At 46.5% G+C, this 20,087-nt stretch overlaps 2 protein-coding genes and 1 long non-coding RNA gene across 7 annotated transcripts in view; 2 read left to right on the plus strand and 1 right to left on the minus strand.

The window, feature by feature from the left end:
• LOC122465383 overlaps positions 1–4,515 on the plus strand; it is a 31,206-nt gene extending 26,691 nt beyond the window's left edge. Inside the window, exon 3 of the long non-coding RNA XR_006290186.1 lies at positions 4,366–4,515. This is a non-coding gene — a long non-coding RNA (uncharacterized LOC122465383). The remainder of the gene's footprint in view (positions 1–4,365) is intronic.
• Positions 1–11,286, minus strand: part of BST1 (bone marrow stromal cell antigen 1) — a 34,681-nt gene extending 23,395 nt beyond the window's left edge. For 4 of the 5 annotated variants that reach the window (XM_043544636.1, XM_043544637.1, XM_007055382.4 and 1 more), the window contains exon 1: positions 10,984–11,285. In XM_043544636.1, the coding sequence (XP_043400571.1) occupies positions 10,984–11,162 (179 nt within the window). In that variant the 5' untranslated portion in view covers positions 11,163–11,285. Of the gene's footprint in view, positions 1–10,983 lie in introns of all 5 variants that reach the window. The other variant, XM_043544638.1, reaches the window with a different exon arrangement.
• A 4,119-nt stretch (positions 11,287–15,405) lies between these two features.
• FBXL5 (F-box and leucine rich repeat protein 5) overlaps positions 15,406–20,087 on the plus strand; it is a 59,399-nt gene continuing 54,717 nt past the window's right edge. The window contains exon 1 of the mRNA XM_037898032.2: positions 15,406–16,016. Coding sequence (XP_037753960.2) covers positions 15,456–16,016 — 561 coding nt within the window. The 5' untranslated portion in view covers positions 15,406–15,455. The remainder of the gene's footprint in view (positions 16,017–20,087) is intronic.

A 20,087-nucleotide genomic window follows, 5' to 3' on the forward strand; every position in this document is an offset into this window, starting at 1 on the left:
TACAATCAGCCCAGCCTCCTGGAGTTGGTCCAGCACTTGTCTAACCTGGGACACATGGTCCTCCCAGGTCTGGCTAAAGACACAGATGTCATCAATATACGCCACGGCAAAACTCTCCATCCCCCTCAGTAGCTGATCCACCAGGCGCTGGAAGGTGGCCAGCATTCCCTTGAGGCCGAAAGGCAGGAACAGGAACTCATAGAGCCCCAGAGGGGTGATAAAGGCCGATTTCAACCAGGCATCTGCATCCAGCGGCACTTGCCAGTAGCCCTTTGTAAAGTCCATGGTGGTAAGGTATCGAGCTCCTCCCAATTTGTCTAGGAGCTCATCAGGCCTGGGCATGGGGTAGGCATCCGATACAGTGATGGCATTGAGCTTCCGATAGTCCACACAGAACCGGATCGACCCGTCCTTTTTGGGGACCAGCACCACCGGTGAGGCCCAAAGGGCTGGCAGATGGCTGGATCACCCCCAAAGCCAGCATGTCCCTGACCTCTCTTTCCAGGTCCTGAGCAGTTTTCCCTGTGACTCGGAAGGGGGAGCATCTTATCGGTGGGTGCGATCCTGTCTGCACCCGGTGGACAGTCAGATTAGTGCGTCCAGGCTGGTTGGAAAACAGCTGTCGGTACAGATGCAGCACCCCCCTGATCTCAGCTTGCTGGGCAGGGGTTAGCTGATCCGAGAGGGGAATTGTTTCCAGGTGTGAACCAGCTCTGGTCCCAGGGAATAGATCTACTAGAGGGTCATCTCCCTGCTCCTCCCAATGTCCAAACATGGCCAACACCACATTCCCCCTGGCATAATATGGCTTCATCATATTCACATGGTACACCCGGCGGTGGTGCGCCCGATTAGACAGCTCCACCACATAGTTTACCTCATTTAGCTGCTTGACAACCTTGAAAGGGCCTTCCCTGACAACCTTGAAAGGGCCTTCCCAGGCAGCCTGTAGTTTGTTCTTTCTCACAGGGATGAGAACCATCACCGGATCCCTGGTGGCAGAGGTACGGGCCCGCCCCGTGCGGTCATACCAGACCTTCTGCTTCTTCTGGGCTCTGGCCAGATTCTCCCTGGCCAGGCCCATGAGTTCAGCAAGTCTCTCTCAGAAAATCAGGACATACTCCACCTGACTCTCCATTGGGAGTGGCCTTCCCCTCCCATTCGTCTCTCATCAGGTCCAGGGGGCCCTTACCCTCCTTCCATATAACAGTTTGAAAGGTGAAAATCCGGTAGACTTCTGGGGTACCTCCCTGTACGCGAACAGCAGGTGAGGTAAGTACTTGTCCCAGTCCTGCGGGTGCTGGTTCATAAAGGTTTTCAGCATCATCTTTAGTGTCCCATTGAACCTCTCCACTAGTCTATTGGACTGGGGGTGATAAGCTGAGGCCCAGTTATGCCGGACCCCACATTTCTCCCACAAGCACCGGGGCAGGGCCGACATGAAGTTGGATCCTTGGTCTGTCAAGACTTCCTTGGGGAACCCCACTCGGCTGAAAATGGTCAGGAGCGCATCTGCCACGGTGTCTGCTACAATGGAAGCCAAGGGCACTGCCTCGGGGTAGCGGGTGGCAAAATCTACCACCACCAGAATGTATTTCTTCCCCGACTGGGTCATCTTGCTGAGAGGTCCCACTATGTCCCTGGCCACCGTCTGGAAAAGCTCCTCTATGATGGGCAAAGGTCTCAAAGCCACTTTCCCCTTGTCCCGGGCCTTCCCCACCCTCTGACAGGGGTCACAGGATTGGCAATACTGCCAGACAGTGGTAAAGACCTCAGGCCAGTAAAAATTCTGTAGCAACCTCTGCCGGGTGCGCCGGATTCCCTGGTGCCCTGATAGGGGGATGTCATGGGCCAGGTACAATAGCTTGCGGCGATACTTCTGGGGTACCACCAGCTGCCTCCTGATCCCACAGGACTCCACTTCCCTTGGGGGAGCCCATTCTCGGTACAGGAACCCCTTCTCCCACAGGAACCTCTCCTGGCAACCTCTCCTCATGGTACGTACCACACTGAGATCGGCCAGGTCCCCGAGCTTCTGCAAGGAGGGATCTTTCCTCAACTCAGCCTGGAACTCAGCGGCTGGGGAAGGGATGGAGACCGGCTCCCTCTCATTGGCTGGGTCTGAGGCCACAGCCTCTGTGAGCCGTGCCCTTCGGTGCTCCCTCCCCATCAGGGTAGGGTCCTGCACCTACGGTGTGGTACCCTCCCCAAGGTCAGGGCGCAGTGCCCCTCGCAGGCTCTGGCTACGGGTCACAACCAGAGCGGTCTGGGGGTTGCTTGGCCAGTCCTCTAGGTCCCCCCCCACATCAAAACCTCAGTGGGCAAATGGTGGTGCACCCCCAAGTCCTTGGACCCCCATTTCAGGTGTACCCTTGCCACGGGCACCTTGAATGGGGTCCCACCCACCCCTGTCAGGGTCAGGTAGGTGTTGGGCACCACCCGATCTGGGGCCACCACCTCGGGCCAGGCCGGGCCAGCATCACCTCCGCGCCCGTATCCCAGTATCCATTGACCTTCCTCCCACCTACCTCCAGGGAAACAAGGCACTCTCTCTGGAGGGACAGCCCCGCGCCCAGCCTGTAAACCGAGAACCCTGAGTCCAGAGCCTCCAGCCCTCTGGCAGAGCTAGCCACGGATATTCTTCCCTCCTGAGCAGATGGTAAGCTGGCAGCCCCCCTTGCCTGGGCCGTCTGCCCCTCGTCCAGCTGGATCCCTACCCAGTTAACCCTGGGTAGGTTGGGTCTGCTCAGTCTGTTCCTGAGCCTGGGCACTGGGTCTGTACGTGGCCTCTCTGGCCACAGTGATAGCAGCTCAGGTCATGTTGGTCCCCTCGAGCGGGTCGGAGGGTCCCGATGCCAGGTGTTCCCCTTGGGAGGGGGTTCTCCATATTTCCCTGCTGGGAGGTCCCATGGTGACTCTCTCTCTCTCTGCATCGTGGGGGGCCTGTTCTTTTGGGACTCCTCCCTGCTACCCCCTGACTGACTGTTCACAAACTCGTCGGCCAGCTGCCCTGCATGCTGTGGGTTCTCTAGCTTTTTGTCCACCAACCATAGTCTCAGGTCGGAACGACACTGTTCATACAGTTGCTCCAGTACAATTAGGTCAAGCAGGTCCTCTTTAGCTTGGGCCCCAGCTGTCCACTTGCGGCATATCCCTGCATTCGGTTGACCAGTTGTAGGTATGTGACCTCAGGCATTTTACGCTGACTCTGGAACCTTTTCCGGTACATCTCGGGGGTCAGCCCAAACTCACGGAGCAGGGCCTTTTTGAACAGTTCATAGTCCCCTGCCTCCGCCCCTGCCATTCGGCTGTACACCTCCATGGCTTTGGGGTCCAGTAAGGGGGTGAGAAACTGGAGCCTGTCTGCAGTGTCAACCCTGTGTATCTTGCAGGCATTCTCAAAGGCTGTCTGGAAGCTATCTATGTCCTCCCCCTCCTTACGCTGGGCCAGGAAGCACTTATCAAAGCTCCTTGCAGTCTTGGGTCTCCCCTCACTCATCGCAGCCGGGGCCTCACTGCTCCTCAGCCTGGCCAGCTCCAGTTCATGCTGTCTCTGCTTCTCCTTCTCCTCCTGCTCATGCTGGCGTTGCCTCTCCTCCTCTTCCTGCTCATGCTGACGCTGCTTTTCATGATCCTCCAACTCCCTCATTTTCATCTCCGTCTCCCATTCCAGCTGCCTCCGCTCCAGGAATGGGGAGTTCCGCCAGGAGGATCCCCTGCTGGCTGCCGGGGTCAGGGTGCCCTCGGTATTCGCTGGGCTTCTCCCAACCCCTCCCCCAGGCATAGGTAGGAAGGGTCTCGGGATGTCCTCGGCAGCAGTCTGACCCCTCCCAGCCCGGTCAGGCCCCAGGGCCCACACTGCATCCACTGGGCAGCTTCCCTCAGGGACAGGGATCGGGTCATCCAAGCGATCCCGCTCCTCCAACTGGGCAATCAGCTGTTCCTTGGTGGACCTCCCAATGCGCAGCCCCCTCTGCCTGCACAGCTCCACTAGGTTGTTCTTAAGGTGTTTATCATACATCTCCCTGCTGGCCACTCGCAGGCCTGTGCAGCTTTCCATGGTTTCTAGGAAGAAACCCTAAGGTGCCAGTCTTTCTTGAGGTCACCACCTCTTTGCCAGGGTTGAGCTGCAGACTCCTCTGCCCCTGGGACCGCTTGCTGCAATCCCCCAGGGGACCCTGTTACTGCAAAAGTCCTTCTCTCTGGTCACACACTCCCAGGGGTTAACCGCCCCCCGAAACCATCTCTCTCTGAATCTTCAGCATGCCTGGTCCCCATCAATTCCCTTTCGTTTTACTGTTCCCTAGTCACTTACTGCAGGAAGCGCCGTTCATGGGGTGCAGTAGATCCCACCGCTACTACCAGATGTCACGGAGTGTGGGAAAGTCCGGGGCCTGCACCCCTCTTCCTGGGATTCACTGTGACTCTCAGCCAGCCAGTAACACAGAAGGTTTATTGGACAATAGGAACACAGTCTACAACGGAGCTTGTGGGTACAACCAGGACCCCTCAGTCAAGTCCTTCTGGGGGAGCAGGGAGCTTAGACCCCAGTCCTGGGGTTCCCTGCGTTCCACCACCCAGCACCAAACTGAAACTAACCCCCCGCACCCCCCCCAGCACGCTCTCTCCTGCAGCCTTTGTCCACGTTCCCTGGCAGAGGTGTTACCTACCCCTCCCCCTCCTGGCTCAGGTTACAGGATCTCAGGTATCCCATCCCCAGTGAAACTCCCCTGCCACATTCCCAGGTCGACACTCCCCGGTCCCTGCTGCGTCACAGTGCATAAGCCTTGTTTTAATCTAAACATTCCAGTCAATCCCTAATTTGTTGCAGGATGAGCTCAGAATCTTAGTCTTTGTTAAAATGTGTTCTAATGAAACCCTGGGTCACACCAATTTCAGCCAAAATCTTATTTAATTCTCATCTCACCTGTTTCAACATGTTTTCACCATTGTTATTCATATGGGTCCACAAGTCTATTATATCATTCATTGGAACTAGAATTTAGGGTTAAAGTAATACAGTTAAAGTTACTATAAGAAACATGTCAATATGGCCAGGTTTTGGCTCTCAGAAATTCATACATTACAACATAAAGCACAAGAGGGTTAAATTAGATATCCTGTCCCTTCAGCTTTTTTCAATAAGGTTCCTAAAATATAAAAGAAAAGATCAGCTAAAATCTGAAGAACTCCTGACAATATTATGTTGGATCATATTAAAGAAGTTCTGTATTAAAATCACAAATGAGTTTGATTCCCCATAGTTTAAATTCCAGGGTATTACTAATTAAGAGGTCTCTTGGTTTTTGGTACTGTTTCTCTCCCTCTATGTCTGAAACTTGCAAGCTGCTAATGAATGCTTCACTCCGATGAAGTGAGCTGTAGCTCACGAAAGCTCATGCTCAAATAAATTGGTTAGTCTCTAAGGTGCCACAAGTACTCCTTTTCTTTTTGCGAATACAGATTAACACGGCTGTTACTCTGAAAGCTGCTAATTGTGATAGTACATTCTAAGACAGAGTCTGTTCTCAAAGCAATTCACAGAGAGAGAGACTCAAAGCAATACTCTAACAACAGAAACAGCACCCAGAGACTCCCCGCCCTTTTGTTGTATTAACAATTGTGATTAAAATAGAGATAGAGGATGTATGTGGATGGATGCTTGGTGTGGATAATAACTGAATGATCAGAGAGGTGCCAGCCTAAGAATCCAGTGTCCATCGGCTGAAGAAGGCGTCAAGTGGAAATAACCAGAGGACCCCCGGAGGGCAGACTGGAATCCACCCAACACCCTCAAGAATGGGAGAACCAAAGAACAAGATAACATCTAGCAGCACGGAGCCGTCAGGAATGTGCTATCTGCTGATTGATTCAGCAACAGCATGATGAAGCAATTCTCATAGACTGGCATAGGAAGAAATTCCTATAAAAATAGACTCTAAAAAGTGAGAACTTTGGTGTCTGATTCTGCAAACCAACTTCCAGGAGCATCAGATGAGCATCTGACAAGGCCCTGCTCCCTCCTCATGTCCAGGCCACCTGGCCAGTGGCTTGGCATGAGCAACTCTAAGGCTGGTAACTATGATAACAACCTTGCAGAACCTGTGTGTGTGTGTGTGTGTGTATGAATGAATGTGTGAATAAATATAAGATTGAATGGAATGTTATAGCTGTAACTAACTGCTTACTATGATTCTTTCTGTATTCACAATAAATGTGGTATTTTGCCTTTTTCCCTTTAATAAGATCCTGCTGGTTTTTAATTTATTGGTATAACATTTTGGTGGAGAATTGCGAAAGGGGGAATATTGGTAAAAAAAAACCTCAGTTATTGTAAATATTGGTGTGCACACTGCCAGCTCTATTGAGCTAGGCATTTCTATTAGGTTAACCAGACCTGCTGGCCTCCGGGAAGGTAGCAGGGGACCTGCTGGCCTCCGAGAAGGTAGCAGGGAAGAACAGGTTAACCGGACCTGCTGGCCTCCGAGAAGGCAGCAGGGAGAAATAGGTTAACCAGACCTGCTGGCCTCTGGGAAGGTAGCAGGGGACCTGCTGGCCTCCGGGAAGGTAGCAGGGAAGAACAGGTTAACCGGACCTGCTGGCCTCCGAGAAGGCAGCAGGGAGAAATAGGTTAACCAGACCTGCTGGCCTCCGGGAAGGTAGCAGGGAAGAACGCATAGATTAAGCTATGATTTCAGAATCTAGGCTGTGTCACTTGCTAAGTAATACCAGGAGTGACAAAGAGACTGAAATATCCATGTTAAGATGTTTAAAAGAAAACAGGGTAAGCCAGTACCAGAGGGAGGAATGGAGTCAGAAGGAACTCCAACCTCACCTTTTGTTAAAGAAATTACACCTTTTAAACAAATCCTTCAAAAATTTGGGCACAGTCCTTGGACTAAACAAGCCCTAGCTGATGTCTGCACTATTTCGGAACTAGAGGATAGATTGGCTCAGTATATCCTCATATACAAACCTTCTAGTGCTGCCAAAAGAGATGCAGCAGCAATTTGGTTGTTGTGGGAGGCATGTAAGGATTCTTCCCTCTGCTTGTCTTCATGTAAAGAGTAAAAGGCACAAACGGAAAAGGGAGCAGACAATTGGAAGGTGCTGGCTCCAAATACCCAAAGCCAGCTGAAAATAGTGAAAGAGAGGCACTCCAGGAATACAAAAAGAGTGAAAAAGTTAACTCTGCAGAGGCTGGAGGGAGGCAGGTAAAGGGGAAGAAGGTCCTATGTATGGCACCCCCAGGCATAATTACAAAGAGAGAGAGTAAAAAAAAAAAAGTTAACTCTGCAGAGGCTGGAGGGAATTAAGCAGCTAAACTTTGTGAAAATGTTAAAAAGGAAAAAAGTGTTAGAGAAAGAGCATTCTTGGTTTCTTTGCAGCCATTCTGAAGGAAAAATGGGCCCTTTTCCAAAGGAATGTCTGTAGATTAGCCAGGCAAAAATAAACTATCTGATTAAAATCATTTGACTGGACAATTTAGTCAAATTTGCTAAAAGAACATAAGGGGGTTCTATTGGAACTTAACTGCCTCAAATGTATAAAGGGAATGTAAGATGTAAAAAACAGAGCAGTGTGGAAGGGATGTTAAAGAAAAGAAAATGTGTATGTATCTATCTGTGTGTGTGTGTGTAAATATGTGAAGTTCTAAGGACCAGTTGGTTTTGTTTTTGTTTTAAATAATGCCACTAAAAATCCATTTGACTCTTTAATTCAAAGTTGCAAAACTGACAGACCTTTTTGCTAAACACAGGTAATTAGTGTTGTTTGGCTTTGGGATTTGGCATTTAACCCTTAAAAGGTAACTCAATGCTTTACAAAATTTAAAATATTTTTAAGTTGTGGCTGCAGCAGGGCAGTCAAAATCAGAACAGAAAAAAAATTCTGGATTCTTTTTGTTTGTTTTTGTTTTTGTAACAAAATAGCAGATGAGAGTTGTAGTAAAAAAAAAATTAAAAAAAGACAGTGCCCTTCTGAAGCAACAGCAGGGGTGAGGGTGCATAAAACAAAAAGAAGCAATGTTAGAAACACTGAGCCTTAAAATGGCTCTGAGTAATCAGACTGTCACTTTGATAAAGGTACATGAAAACTCTGTAAGCAAAAAAAAAAAAAATAGTTACACCTTATGTAAAAACTGATATGGATGTTATAGAAGTTAAACTATGGAAGGAATGTGCATTTGCCCCAGAACATGCGCAGGGTATATTGTAGAAGGGGCAAAAGAAATGCAAACATACCATGCTACTTAATTAAAATGCTATTAGGGCTCCAAAGGGAGCCACGATAGGTTGGGTTTTCTTTTTCAGATTGCTGTGTGTTTTGGAAGCAGAAGTTAAAAGTAATCAAAACTCTGGTGAAAGTTGATTGTGCCTCTTTTAAGATAGAGTCTCTGAGCTGCTGATGGCTTTAAATCCAAAAGCAGGAAGTGTCTGTGAAAATGCAAATTACCTAAATGATAAAGGAAGGAAAGAACTAGCAGCACAAAGGAGCTGCAGATAAAGGACACACCTGGTCAGCAAACAAATTGTTTAAATAACAGGCATGGGATCACAAGATAATTTTAATACATTTAATGATAATAAGTATCCCTGTAACAACGTATAGTGTGTATGATTTTTAGAAAAACCCTTTAAGGTCGTATGGTAATGATGCTTCTCAGTTATTACCTGTAAATAAAACTTAAAGCTTAACACAGCAAGAAAAACATTATAAACTTGGTCTGCTGTATAAGAAGGGAAACTCAGGGATTTAATGACTAAACAGTGGGATAATTTCCCCATAACCCTTAAAAGATAAAAGCCATTGAAACCTGGCCTGCCTATAGAACAAAAACAGGAAAATGTGGGGGCAATTCCTCTGTTTTGCCTGCAATCAGCAAGGGTATTTGTAAAAGAAATATTTTAAGCAATAATCTGCACCCCAAAAAGGGGTAGAAACATTTTCTTTTTGTCTTTCAGAAAATCAGGAAAAGCTGATGCCAGCTGAAAAGCAACCCAATACCATGAATCTACTGTCACAATAGAAATTGTGTTTTGTGTTCTATGTTTTGTCTTGTGTTTTGTCCTGTTGCTAGCACTGTTGTGTGTTTAAAAAAAAAAATACTGAAGACCTGCAGGAACTTAAAAATAAATTAAGCTTTCTGTCCCAGCTACAGGACAGTCTGATACAAAAACAAGTACATGCCAATGTAGACTTGGTCCAAATTGGTCTGGGTAACCTAAAAGGCCGATGGAATCTTTGATAATGGCTTAATACTACCACATGGCTTATCCATAAGAAAAAAAAAATTAGAAATAGGAAACTACACAGCCATAGCTATGGGATGCACTGAAATGCAGATACTTGCACTAGCTACTTTGGAACACAAAATGTTCTGGGTCATACTGGGAAATATTAAGGGTTTGATGCATTTGTTAAAAAAGAAAGAGATCATTGTTTGACACTTATCAATATGAATGGATGCAATATGTTTCCAGTATTGTAAACCAGACTTGTTAATGGGAGAAATTGTTGTCAAAATTGCACACCAACAGTCCCTGGAGGCAAAGGTATTGAAGGTTAACCCACTCCCCATATTACACATGGGATCCTTCTGGCTACCCTGGACCTTAAGCTAGTGGGCTGGGGAGGGAGGGAAGCTATTGGACACTAGAAGTTGTACCGAATGGACTCCTCAAAAGTGGGTGTGCCTTACCTTGCCTGTTGCCCCAGAACCTTGTAGTAAAGATACATCACTAGGATCATGTATGTGGCATGAATTGGAATCACAAACTCAAATTGCCTCACAGTACCTTCTCTTGAATAGGCTACACAGAAAGTGACACTGACAATTATAAATCTTAGTGTCAAAAGGGGGATTATGTTGGATCATATTAAAGAAGTTCTGTATTAAAATCACAAATGAGTTTGATTCCCCATAGTTTAAATTCCAGGGTATTACTAATTAAGAGGTCTCTTGGTTTTTGGTACTGTTTCTCTCCCTCTATGTCTGAAACTTGCAAGCTGCTAATTGTGTTAGTACATTCTAAGACAGAGTCTGTTCTCAAAGCAATTCACAGAGAGAGAGACTCAAAGCAATACTCTAACAACAGAAACAGCACCCAGAGACTCCCCGCCCTTTTGTTGTATTAACAATTGTGATTAAAATAGAGATAGAGGATGTATGTGGATGGATGCTTGGTGTGGATAACAACTGAATGATCAGAGAGGTGCCAGCCTAAGAATCCAGTGTCCATCGGCTGAAGAAGGTGTCAAGTGGAAATAACCAGAGGACCCCCGGAGGGCAGACTGGAATCCACCCAACACCCTCAAGAATGGGAGAACCAAAGAACAAGATAACATCTAGCAGCACGGAGCCGTCAGGAATGTGCTATCTGCTGACTGATTCAGCAACAGCATGATGAAGCAATTCCCATAGACTGGCATAGGAAGAAATTCCTATAAAAATAGACTCTAAAAAGTGAGAACTTTGGTGTCTGATTCTGCAAACCAACTTCCAGGAGCATCAGATGAGCATCTGACAAGGCCCTGCTCCCTCCTCATGTCCAGGCCACCTGGCCAGTGGCTTGGCATGAGCAACTCTAAGGCTGGTAACTATGATAACAACCTTGCAGAACCTGTGTGTGTGTATGAATGAATGAATGAATGAATGTGTGAATAAATATGAGATTGAATGGAATGTTATAGCTGTAACTAACTGCTTACTATGATTCTTTCTGTATTCACAATAAATGTGGTATTTTGCCTTTTTCCCTTTAATAAGATCCTGCTGGTTTTTAATTTATTGGTATAACAATTGCACCCCCCCCCCCGATCCCTTTAATATATTTATTTTAAAGATGAATTTTGGATTTCTCAACAATTACAAATATGTTGGTTTCAACAGGACTACTCCTATGATTAAGACTGTCGTATCAGGCCTATGATTTGTAAACCATTGAAGCGTGGAGACTGATTCAGAAAGAGAAAATTACTTACCCAACACTTGGATTCACAATTCTAATATATTCATAACATCTTCCAATTACAATGCTCTCCAGGTTAGGTGTGGTACCTTCACCTTTCCATTTCTTCTTCCCATCTATTTCTGTGGGTTTAACATAGTCTTTACTGAAAAGAAGACCTACTAACAGAGACAAGAAGAAGCTGTTCATCATGAAATTGTGAGAACCAAAGTCATAAAGAAATAAAATAATCAAATGTCCAAATGGAAAAGAGAAGACTGCAGTTTATATTTGTGTATCATTTAAGTGCCCTGCACTTAAATGATTCTAGGTGCAGAGTCCGATAGAAAATGAACTTTATTGTGAAATGCAACAGTTTCCTGGGACTACTGCAGAGCTAAAAGTCATTAGAAAAATCCAGCTTGTAAAACTTTGTACTATTGCCATCTTGTGACTATTAGATAATATTACACACCCTCTAAAGAAAACATATCACTGATGTACCATTAACAAAAATTCAGATTTGCTGAATACTCATTGCAATGCTACAATATACTGAACGTGGCAATTTGCTCTAATGAAAATATTTTAATACCATTTGATTTCAAACAGTGTTACACTTCTTACATACCTTTTTCTACTAACTGCACAATTTGCTGAAATAGCAATGTCAAGAATAAACCAAGAGACAGGATGATTGAGGAAATACCTTTTATTGGTCCAACTTCTGTTGGTGAACGAGACAAACTTCTGACCTGAAGAAGTGTTCCGTGTAGCTTAAAAGCTTGTGTCTTTCACCAACAGAAGTTGGACCAATAAAAGATATTACCTCATTTACCTTGTCTCTAATATCCTGGGACCCACATGGCTACAACAACACTACAAAGAATAAACTGTGAAGGAATACACAACAATTAAAGCACTAACTTTATAACAAGAGTTCACACATCCTAACTCTCACAACACATTCAGTATAGGCGACATAAGTATTGTCCATATCTTTTCATTTCTCTATGGATTCTGGCAACAAAACTTGTGTTGTGATAAAACAGATTATAAAGTCTTCCTGCTGAAGAAAACTGCCTTGTGGTCTGGAATCAATTGTACTCAGAATCAAATGGATTAAACTTAACTTCCCATGTATTGAACAAATTAATGTACATATATATTCTCTGCCAACTGTCTGTCTGCCCTGGATAAGATCTTGGCCAGATCCTCAGCTGATGTAAATCAATGTAGCTCCATTGTCAATTTTCTTTCCTGTACATATTGATAGAAATGCTCACAACTGTGTAGTTTGCCTGTGGATGTGAGTGCCTGGGATATATACCATTGGTCTCCTTTCTTGTAGTAGCACATCCCTAAATCCTCACTGAACACCTGAACTGTTAACCATCTAGTTATATCACAGTATGCCAATATGCTTGCACTAGTAGGTTAACTGATTCATTTTGATGAAGATAATTCCTGTTAATCATCTTTCTTTAGGAGAACTCTTGGTGGGACCAAGATTTTCCACAAATAGTGGTAGAAACTTGGCAAAGTGATTTGCCATCTCCAATATATTCCCAGGTAAGCATGATTCTCAGGTAGCTTCACCTCAGAAATTCATGCCACTTTTTTGCACTGTTGGTCTTGATAAACTTCTGAGACAAAGTAGTCAATATATTGTACTTCTGCTGGTCTTATGATGCATTTATTCAGATTTCACTTGACCCCTTTTCCCTAGATCTCTGGAGCACGGCATGAAGATTGACTTCAAACATCAATATATTATCCACAATGCCTGCAAGTGCGCCAAGCCTGGCTTAGACTCATAGGGTGAAATCCTGGCTCCATTGAAGTCAATGGGAATTTTGCTATTTACTTCAGTGGAACCAGGATTTCACCAACAGATTTTAAGGCCAGAATGAACCATTGTGATCATCTGGTGTGACCTCCTGCATAACACAGGCCATAAAACTTCACTAAATGATTCTTGTATCATACCCATAACCACTGGTAAAACTAGAGCATATCTTTGGGACAGACATCCAATCTTGATGTAAAGACTTCAAGTGATGGTAATGCTACCAAATCCCTGCATATTGCTCAAATGGTTAATTACCCTCACCGTTAAAGAAATTGTGTCCTATTTCTAGTCTGTCTAGCTTCAGCCACCAGATCTAATTATGCCTTTTTCTGTGAGATTTAAGTTACCTCTGAATCCTTTCTTTAAACAATTTAATAGATTGAGCTTTTTTAGGCTCTCACTGTTAGGTATTTGCTCTTGTAGCCACTGCATTACACTGGAAGTTCATGTTGAGTTGGTTATCCACTAGGACTCCTAAGCCCCTTTGTAAAATACAGTCCCTATCCTGTAAGAGTGCTATATATTCGTTGTTTCCAGAAGTATGACCTTGCATTTGACTGTATTAAAAAGTATATTGTTGAAGGAAGGGAGGGACGGATAGCTCAGTGTTTGAGCATTGGCCTGCTAAACCCAGGGTTGTGAGTTCAATCCTTGAGGGGCCATTTAGGGATCTGGGGCAAAAATTGGGGATTGGTCCTGCTTTGAGCTGGGGGTTGGACTAGATGACCTCCTGAGGTCCCTTCCAACCCTGATATTCTATGAAGTACAACTTACCAAGTGATCTACAGCAGCGTTTCTCAACTTTTTTGATATCAGGGATCAGCTTGCTGTCTTCCTAAACCAGTAGTCTCTAATCTTTTTATGCACAAGATCACTTTTTGAATTTAAGTGCAACCCAGGATCTACCCTGTCCTTTCCCCGCTCACTCCATCCTCCTTCTCTCCGTCGCTCGCTCTCCCCTACCCTCGCTCACTTTCACCAGGCTGTGGCAGGGGGTTGGGGTTCAGGAGGGGGTGAGGGCTCGGGGCTGGGGCCGAGGGGTTCGGAGTGTGGGAGGGGGCTTGGGGCTGAGTGTGGGACAGGGGGTTGAGGTGCAGGAGGGAGTGAGGGGTGCAAGCTCTGGGAGGGGGCTCAGGGCTGGGGCAGGGACTTGGGGTGCAGGAGGAGGTATGGGGTGCGGGCTCCTGCCAGGTGGCACTTACCTCCAGCGGCTCCCAGTTGGTGGTGCAGCGGGGCTGCTACTAAGGCAGGCTCCCTGCCTGCCCCTGCCCCATGCCACTCCCAGAAGGGACCAATGCACCCCTGCGGCCCCTGTGTGTGTGCGGGGGGCACCTGGCTCCACGTGCTGCTCCTGCCTGCAAGCACTACTCCTGCAGCTCCTATTGGCTGCCATTTCCCGTTCCCAGTCAATGGGAGCTGTGAGGGCGGTGCTTGCAGGCAGGAGCAGTACGTGGAGAGCTCTGCTGGCCACTTCTGGGAGTGCCGTGGGAGTGCGCGGCCAGAGATTGCGACCGACTGGGACAGTCTCCAGGATCGACCAGTTGATCGCGGTCAACCAATTGGTGACCACTGTCCTAAACTGTATCAGGGACATCTCAGGGACCATTGCCAGTCCATGGACCAGTCGTTGAGAAACACTGATCTAGATCACTTTGTACAACTGACCCGTCCTTATTAATCTCTCTACCATTTTTTTGTGTTATCTGCTCATTTGCCAATAATGATTTTATATTTTCTTCCAATTCATCGAAAAAGATGTTGGCTAGCACTGGGATCTCACTCGAAGCACCCCAGTTGGATGATGACTCCACATTTAGTTACTTTTTGAGATCTGTCAGCCATTTTTAATACATTTAATATATGCTGCATTGATTTTTTTAGTCAGCGGTGGACAGTACTAAGTCAAATGTCTTTAAAGAAGTCTAAGTATATTATGTCAACACAGTTCCTAAAGGGTAAGCTATTGCATCTGTACCTCCTCTCGTGGGTATTAAATATGATTAGCATTCACCTTGCTTTGTCCAGTCTTATGTGGCATAGAAATACTGAAAAGCTGTGGGGCTGGGATCTGCATTGGATCCCTCACTCCACTTGAGGAAAAAGGACTGTCCCTTCCAATCATCCTGTGCATGTCCTCTACATCCATCTCTTGTATTCAGGTATTGGTAACCATGGTATTGCACCCAATTTAATAATGCAACTTCTAAGCTTTCACCCAGTTGAATGAGACTTTACAAAGCAACGTCTCCAACGTTTTCTCGTCCAACTGATGAGAAAAAATGTAAAAAAAAAAAAAAAGGGAGGGGGGTGGTGGCAGGCTCATGTACTAGGACCTGAAGGACTGGATTCGCTGTATGACGAGTGCCTTCCGCTCCCCTTGAGTATCTCCCAAAACGTTTCAGAAGTGGCCCCTTAACATAGATAGTACACTTGACTCCTGCAACTGGTTCTGCATAAACTCCAGGCCGTGTGGCCTCCTTGATGTCAGCAGTGCAGAGATGGGGGCTGCTGTTCCCAATGTCAGCAAAACTTACTAACACTCCTGTACTTAATTGAGGGCCGGCTGTTACCCGTTCAATGCCTGCGGGGCGCTTCCCCTGAGCCTGAGGCTCTCCTGCACGGACTGTGGGGCGAGCCAGGGCAGCAACCCTCGCATGGTACGCCAGGGGACCCATGGGGTGGGAACAAGTGGGATTCCCCCTCCCCTCCAACCCTCCGCGGCGGTAGGGGTTGGCTGGAGATGGGGTCCGCAGCCCGGCGAGCCGGCCCCGCCTGCCCACGTGCGTTACCACCCCCCAGCGTTAGCTCTTTGCGGAGCCTGGTGCGGACGGGGCCCGAGCCGGGACCAGGGAAGCCAGCGGGGGGCGGCGCCCCCAGTGTTGCCCTCACGGCTTAGCGCCGCCCCCCGGGCTCCTGGGGAGCGGCCCGTCAGCAAACAGGCGGCGCACGCTGCGAAGCGCGAGCACGGCGGCTGCGGCACGCCGCTGTTCAGTTGGCCCCCGTCACGTGCCGGGGGGCCAGGGCTGCTCCCAGCGCGGCCTCGGCGGGTTGGGGCATGCGCAGAGCGGTTGTCGCTGCCGCGGCGAGGGCTGCTGCTGGCGCTGGGCACGGCGAGTCTCTATGGGGAGAACATGGCTCCCTTCCCCGACGAGGTGGATGTCTTCACGGCTCCGCACTGGCGGATGAAGCAGCTGGTCGGGCTCTACTGCGACAAGGTACCGGGCGGGAGGAGCGGGGAGTCGGCGGCCGGAGTGGGGTGGGACCTACACGCCCCCTGGGGAGGATTTACTGACTGCGCAGCTGTCACCGCCCCTCCCCCCGGGATAGGGCAGGGGCACGCGGCCCTCGCGGGCTGCCGAGCCCCTCGCTCCGGCTCGGTCCCCAGGCGGCCGCCGCCGCTTCTTGCGCCAGCCCCGCGAGCACGGCAACTTCCGCCTGCCCCAGCAGAAGTAACTGCGTCTGCTTCCCGCCCGCTCCTCCTCCTCCCGGCAGCAGGGCTGTCCTGCCCGCGGGGGGGGGCGGTGTCCCCTTTCCCGTCCCCTTCCTTCCTCCCCCCCCCCCCCCCCGCATCAGCTCTCTCCTCCCCAGTGTGCGCTTCCCACCCCCCGCTCCCCGAAAGCCCCCAGCAAGACTCTGCTGGTGTTTCCCAGCCGGGAGGAACGGAGCTTTTCCTGGCGCCTCCCACCCCTCTCGCTTTATAAGAGGAGGCGACACACGTACCAGGGTTCCAATTTTGGAGTTGGGGTTACAGGGCCCTGTGCAGGTATCCGTGTCCCATGCGAGGACCCACTGCAGGATTAGGGTCTATTTGTGACATGTCTATGAAGTGAATTTCTCAAAGATAAAAAGGCTCACTGTTTACACTGAAAAGCTTGCAGTTTTATAAATCTGAGGTTCCCAAACTGTGGTCTGCCAACTCAGGGGTGGCCTGCAGAGCAGCTGCTGGCATCGCTTGCTGGTGATGTTGACTTTTCTCATTTGATGCTGCAAAACTCCATTCACGGTCACTTTAAGAATACATTAAATACTTTCTTAATGTTGTTTCCCCGTGTAAGTAACCTCTCTAGTTTCCACGGCCATGTTATATGGTCACAATTGATCTGCCTGTTGTGAGAGGCCAGTTTGGTGGTCTGTACTATTTCAGGTACAAGCCGTGTGGAGGGAGGGGGTTTGTGAGACAATCTCTAAAATGTTCTCTATGCTATGAAAAAGTTTGAGAACTCCCTAGTGGAAAACACAGCCTTTGAGTACTGTTGACGTAGTAGGCCTTAACACTCTTTTCTATTGGTCTTGGAATGTTCACACAATTTTATTAATGTACTTGTTTTTTCAAGATTTCTACAAAGTTTTTACTAAATTAATCAGACTGTCCTAAAAGTGAGCTATAGTGATGCTGAACTGGTTGGACAGGAGTGTAGGTTGTCAAATATTGACAGAATCTTGAATTCAACTGTCCTGTCTTGTGCGAGTTTACTTTCTAATTTTCCAACATTTTCATGCAATAAACCGTGGCCCAACTTTTACAAAATACATATGGAGGGCAAATCTGGATTTACCATTTTAAGTGATAGAAGAGAAGGAAGATATGTAAGATTGTGTCCTGTTAGCCACATTTCAGCTGCTTCTTTATCTGAACTCAACCTCTGACCTTCGTATTTGCGATCAGTCATGTTGGCTAGATAGTGGAAAAGTTCCTAGCTGCTCAGAATTGTTTTTTGACTTCTGCTCTTATGAGGTTACAGATCTTCGTTAATCAGATCAAATAAGGCTTTTCTATATGGATTATTCATAATTATTCTCAGGTTGTCTTTCATGTTCTACCAATCATGTCAATTTTGATTCTTTTAGTTTTCACTAATATTTGTTTACATTATATGTTAACCTGTACATTTTTAAATCTGTCTGGAGGAGCACATTAGAGGAAAGATGCTTTGATCATTTCTTTAACTTAATAAATTGCCCTCAATGTAGTGTCTTTACTTTTAGTTCTTACAACATAATCACAGGTTAATCTTTGCCAAATTTTGAGGTGAAAAATGTTCCTGACTGAAACTGAAATGCTGCTGGAAGGCTTGGATCAGGGATTTTCATGATTAAATTGTGGCTACGTTTTTGTGGCAACAGAAGCATTGAAAATATTTCACTGTTAAGGTTATCAAAATAATCAACATTCTGATCTTCTGTTTCAAAAGACAAAATTTTGTTGAATGACACACCTTGATTGTGAAGAAACTGATTTTTTTTCTGCACTTAAGATGAGCCCAAATCATTTCTGTCTTGCTGCGTAACACATCATAACAATATTTGCATTTTACTTTAGAAAAATTCTTTCCATTATTTTAGTTCTCACTCACTTCCTTTCATTTCATTCAACTGTAGGCATGTTGAGTCAGAAACTCATGCAGCGATATTTGGTAATAACTAAACTCTCTAAGCAAGAGAATACAGTATTGATCAGGAGCTTTCACACTTAACTGGTTTTAGAATGAGAAACAACCGCCAAGCAAATTCAATGCTACTAAGACAGAAAAATAAGATGAGTTAACTATATAGAACGATGTTTATATAAAACCACATTATTAGGTGTCCTGCAGTCCTTACAGAAGATTCTAGCTTTAAATAAATCAGGCCTCCTTACAATTCACAACTTCATTTGTTATCCCTTCTTCAACATCCCAAGACTGTTGAATCCACTCACTAGCCATGTCCCTTACCATTCTCAGTGACTACATTCATTCCTTTTCCCATCTTGGTTTCTGGACCATTCTAAAACTTCTCATTATGCTTATTAGAAAATAATACTGATTTCATCATTTCTCTTTGATCTCTTTAGAATATTTTCATTCACACATGAAAATTGCAGCCAGTTTCTAATATAAAAACCTTTCAAATGTGTTATGTTCCCCTGTAAGTCAGAGGTCTAGAACATGGGAGAAACCAGCGAACCTGCTGTAATCCAGTGTTTCAGAGTAGTAGCCGTGTTAGCCTGTTTCCACAAAAAGAAAAGGAGGACTTGTGGCTCTAAGGTGCCACAAGTCCTCCTTTTCTTTTTACTGTAATCAGTGTTTCAGAATCATCCCCTTCCCTGGCTCCCCACAACCCTGTCTCCTTCCACCCTCAAATCCTCCTAAGCAGCAACTGGTACCTCAGCTCTCTTCTCCCCCTCCCTCCAAAGCTGTCTAGTAGCAAAAAATGTTCTCACCTCTTTAGATCCCTTTTTCCTCCCCACTCTATCATTTTCTATCCTTCCAGCCCACCTGCAGCTCTAGATTGTCCTCATCCCAGCCACAGCAGTCTCGTTTTCTCCTGTAGTCACTCAACATTTCATTTTCCCCCTGCCTTTTGCCTTCCCTGGCTCTAGCCTCAACAGCTTCTCCTTCGCCCAGCTTCATTCCCAGCAGTTATAGCTTTAGCAGGGCCTCCCTTCCTCCATAACCACCCTACTTCCAGTAGTAATGGCCTCATCTCGATCTCTGCTTCTGCCCCCAGTAGTAGTAAGAGGAGAGAAGAGAAGCTGCAGTCCTCTAAAAGTCGGAGGGTATAATTAGTGTCTTGCAGTATTTATTCAGGTATTATGCAATTATCCCACAGCACCTGCATAATCTCTGCAAAGTAAACCCTGACTTTAATGAGTTATTTCAATTTGTTAGAGTATCTTTGTTTTCAGTATGTTTTTGCAGTTAGTGTCTCCCAAAATGGGGGATTAAGCAAAAGTGGGGTATTTTCTCTGTCCCCTTTCAATATGACTGACTATCTTGGAGACCTACATTAGGGAATTGTCTGACAAAGGGAGACAGAAACATTCTTGCAGCTTCTGTAATGGTGAGTCACCATAGCAGTGGAAACATGCCCTGGTACTGCTTTCTTTTCACCCCGATCCTCATCCTTCATGCACATTCGATATAGAGACTAAAAGCTTTGTCTGTAAATTATTAGATCTGTTAGTTACTAGTGTAGTTCCCCCAGTGAAACTATAGTGTAGACAAAGCTAAGGCATCACAGTGGTAAAAATAGCTGAGCCATATGTTCACTATAGTTTCCGCTGTTAGAGCGGCACCTGTTGAGAATTAGGCCTTTGCAAAATCCTTGTGTAGACACATCATAATAGTCTCTCATGCTACTGAGAGAGGTTCAAACATGAAACCAAAATGAGTTGCTGTGCTGGATTTTCAGTGCAAGACTGCACCCAGTTGATAGTTACTTTGCTTTGGGTAGTTCTGCCCAACAGCTGCATTGGTATATGATGCAAAATATCCTCCTAGAAAATCAGCAGACTTACTGAAATG

Source organism: Chelonia mydas, chromosome 4 (genome assembly GCF_015237465.2).
Source record: "Chelonia mydas isolate rCheMyd1 chromosome 4, rCheMyd1.pri.v2, whole genome shotgun sequence".
NCBI lineage: Eukaryota > Metazoa > Chordata > Testudines > Cheloniidae > Chelonia > Chelonia mydas.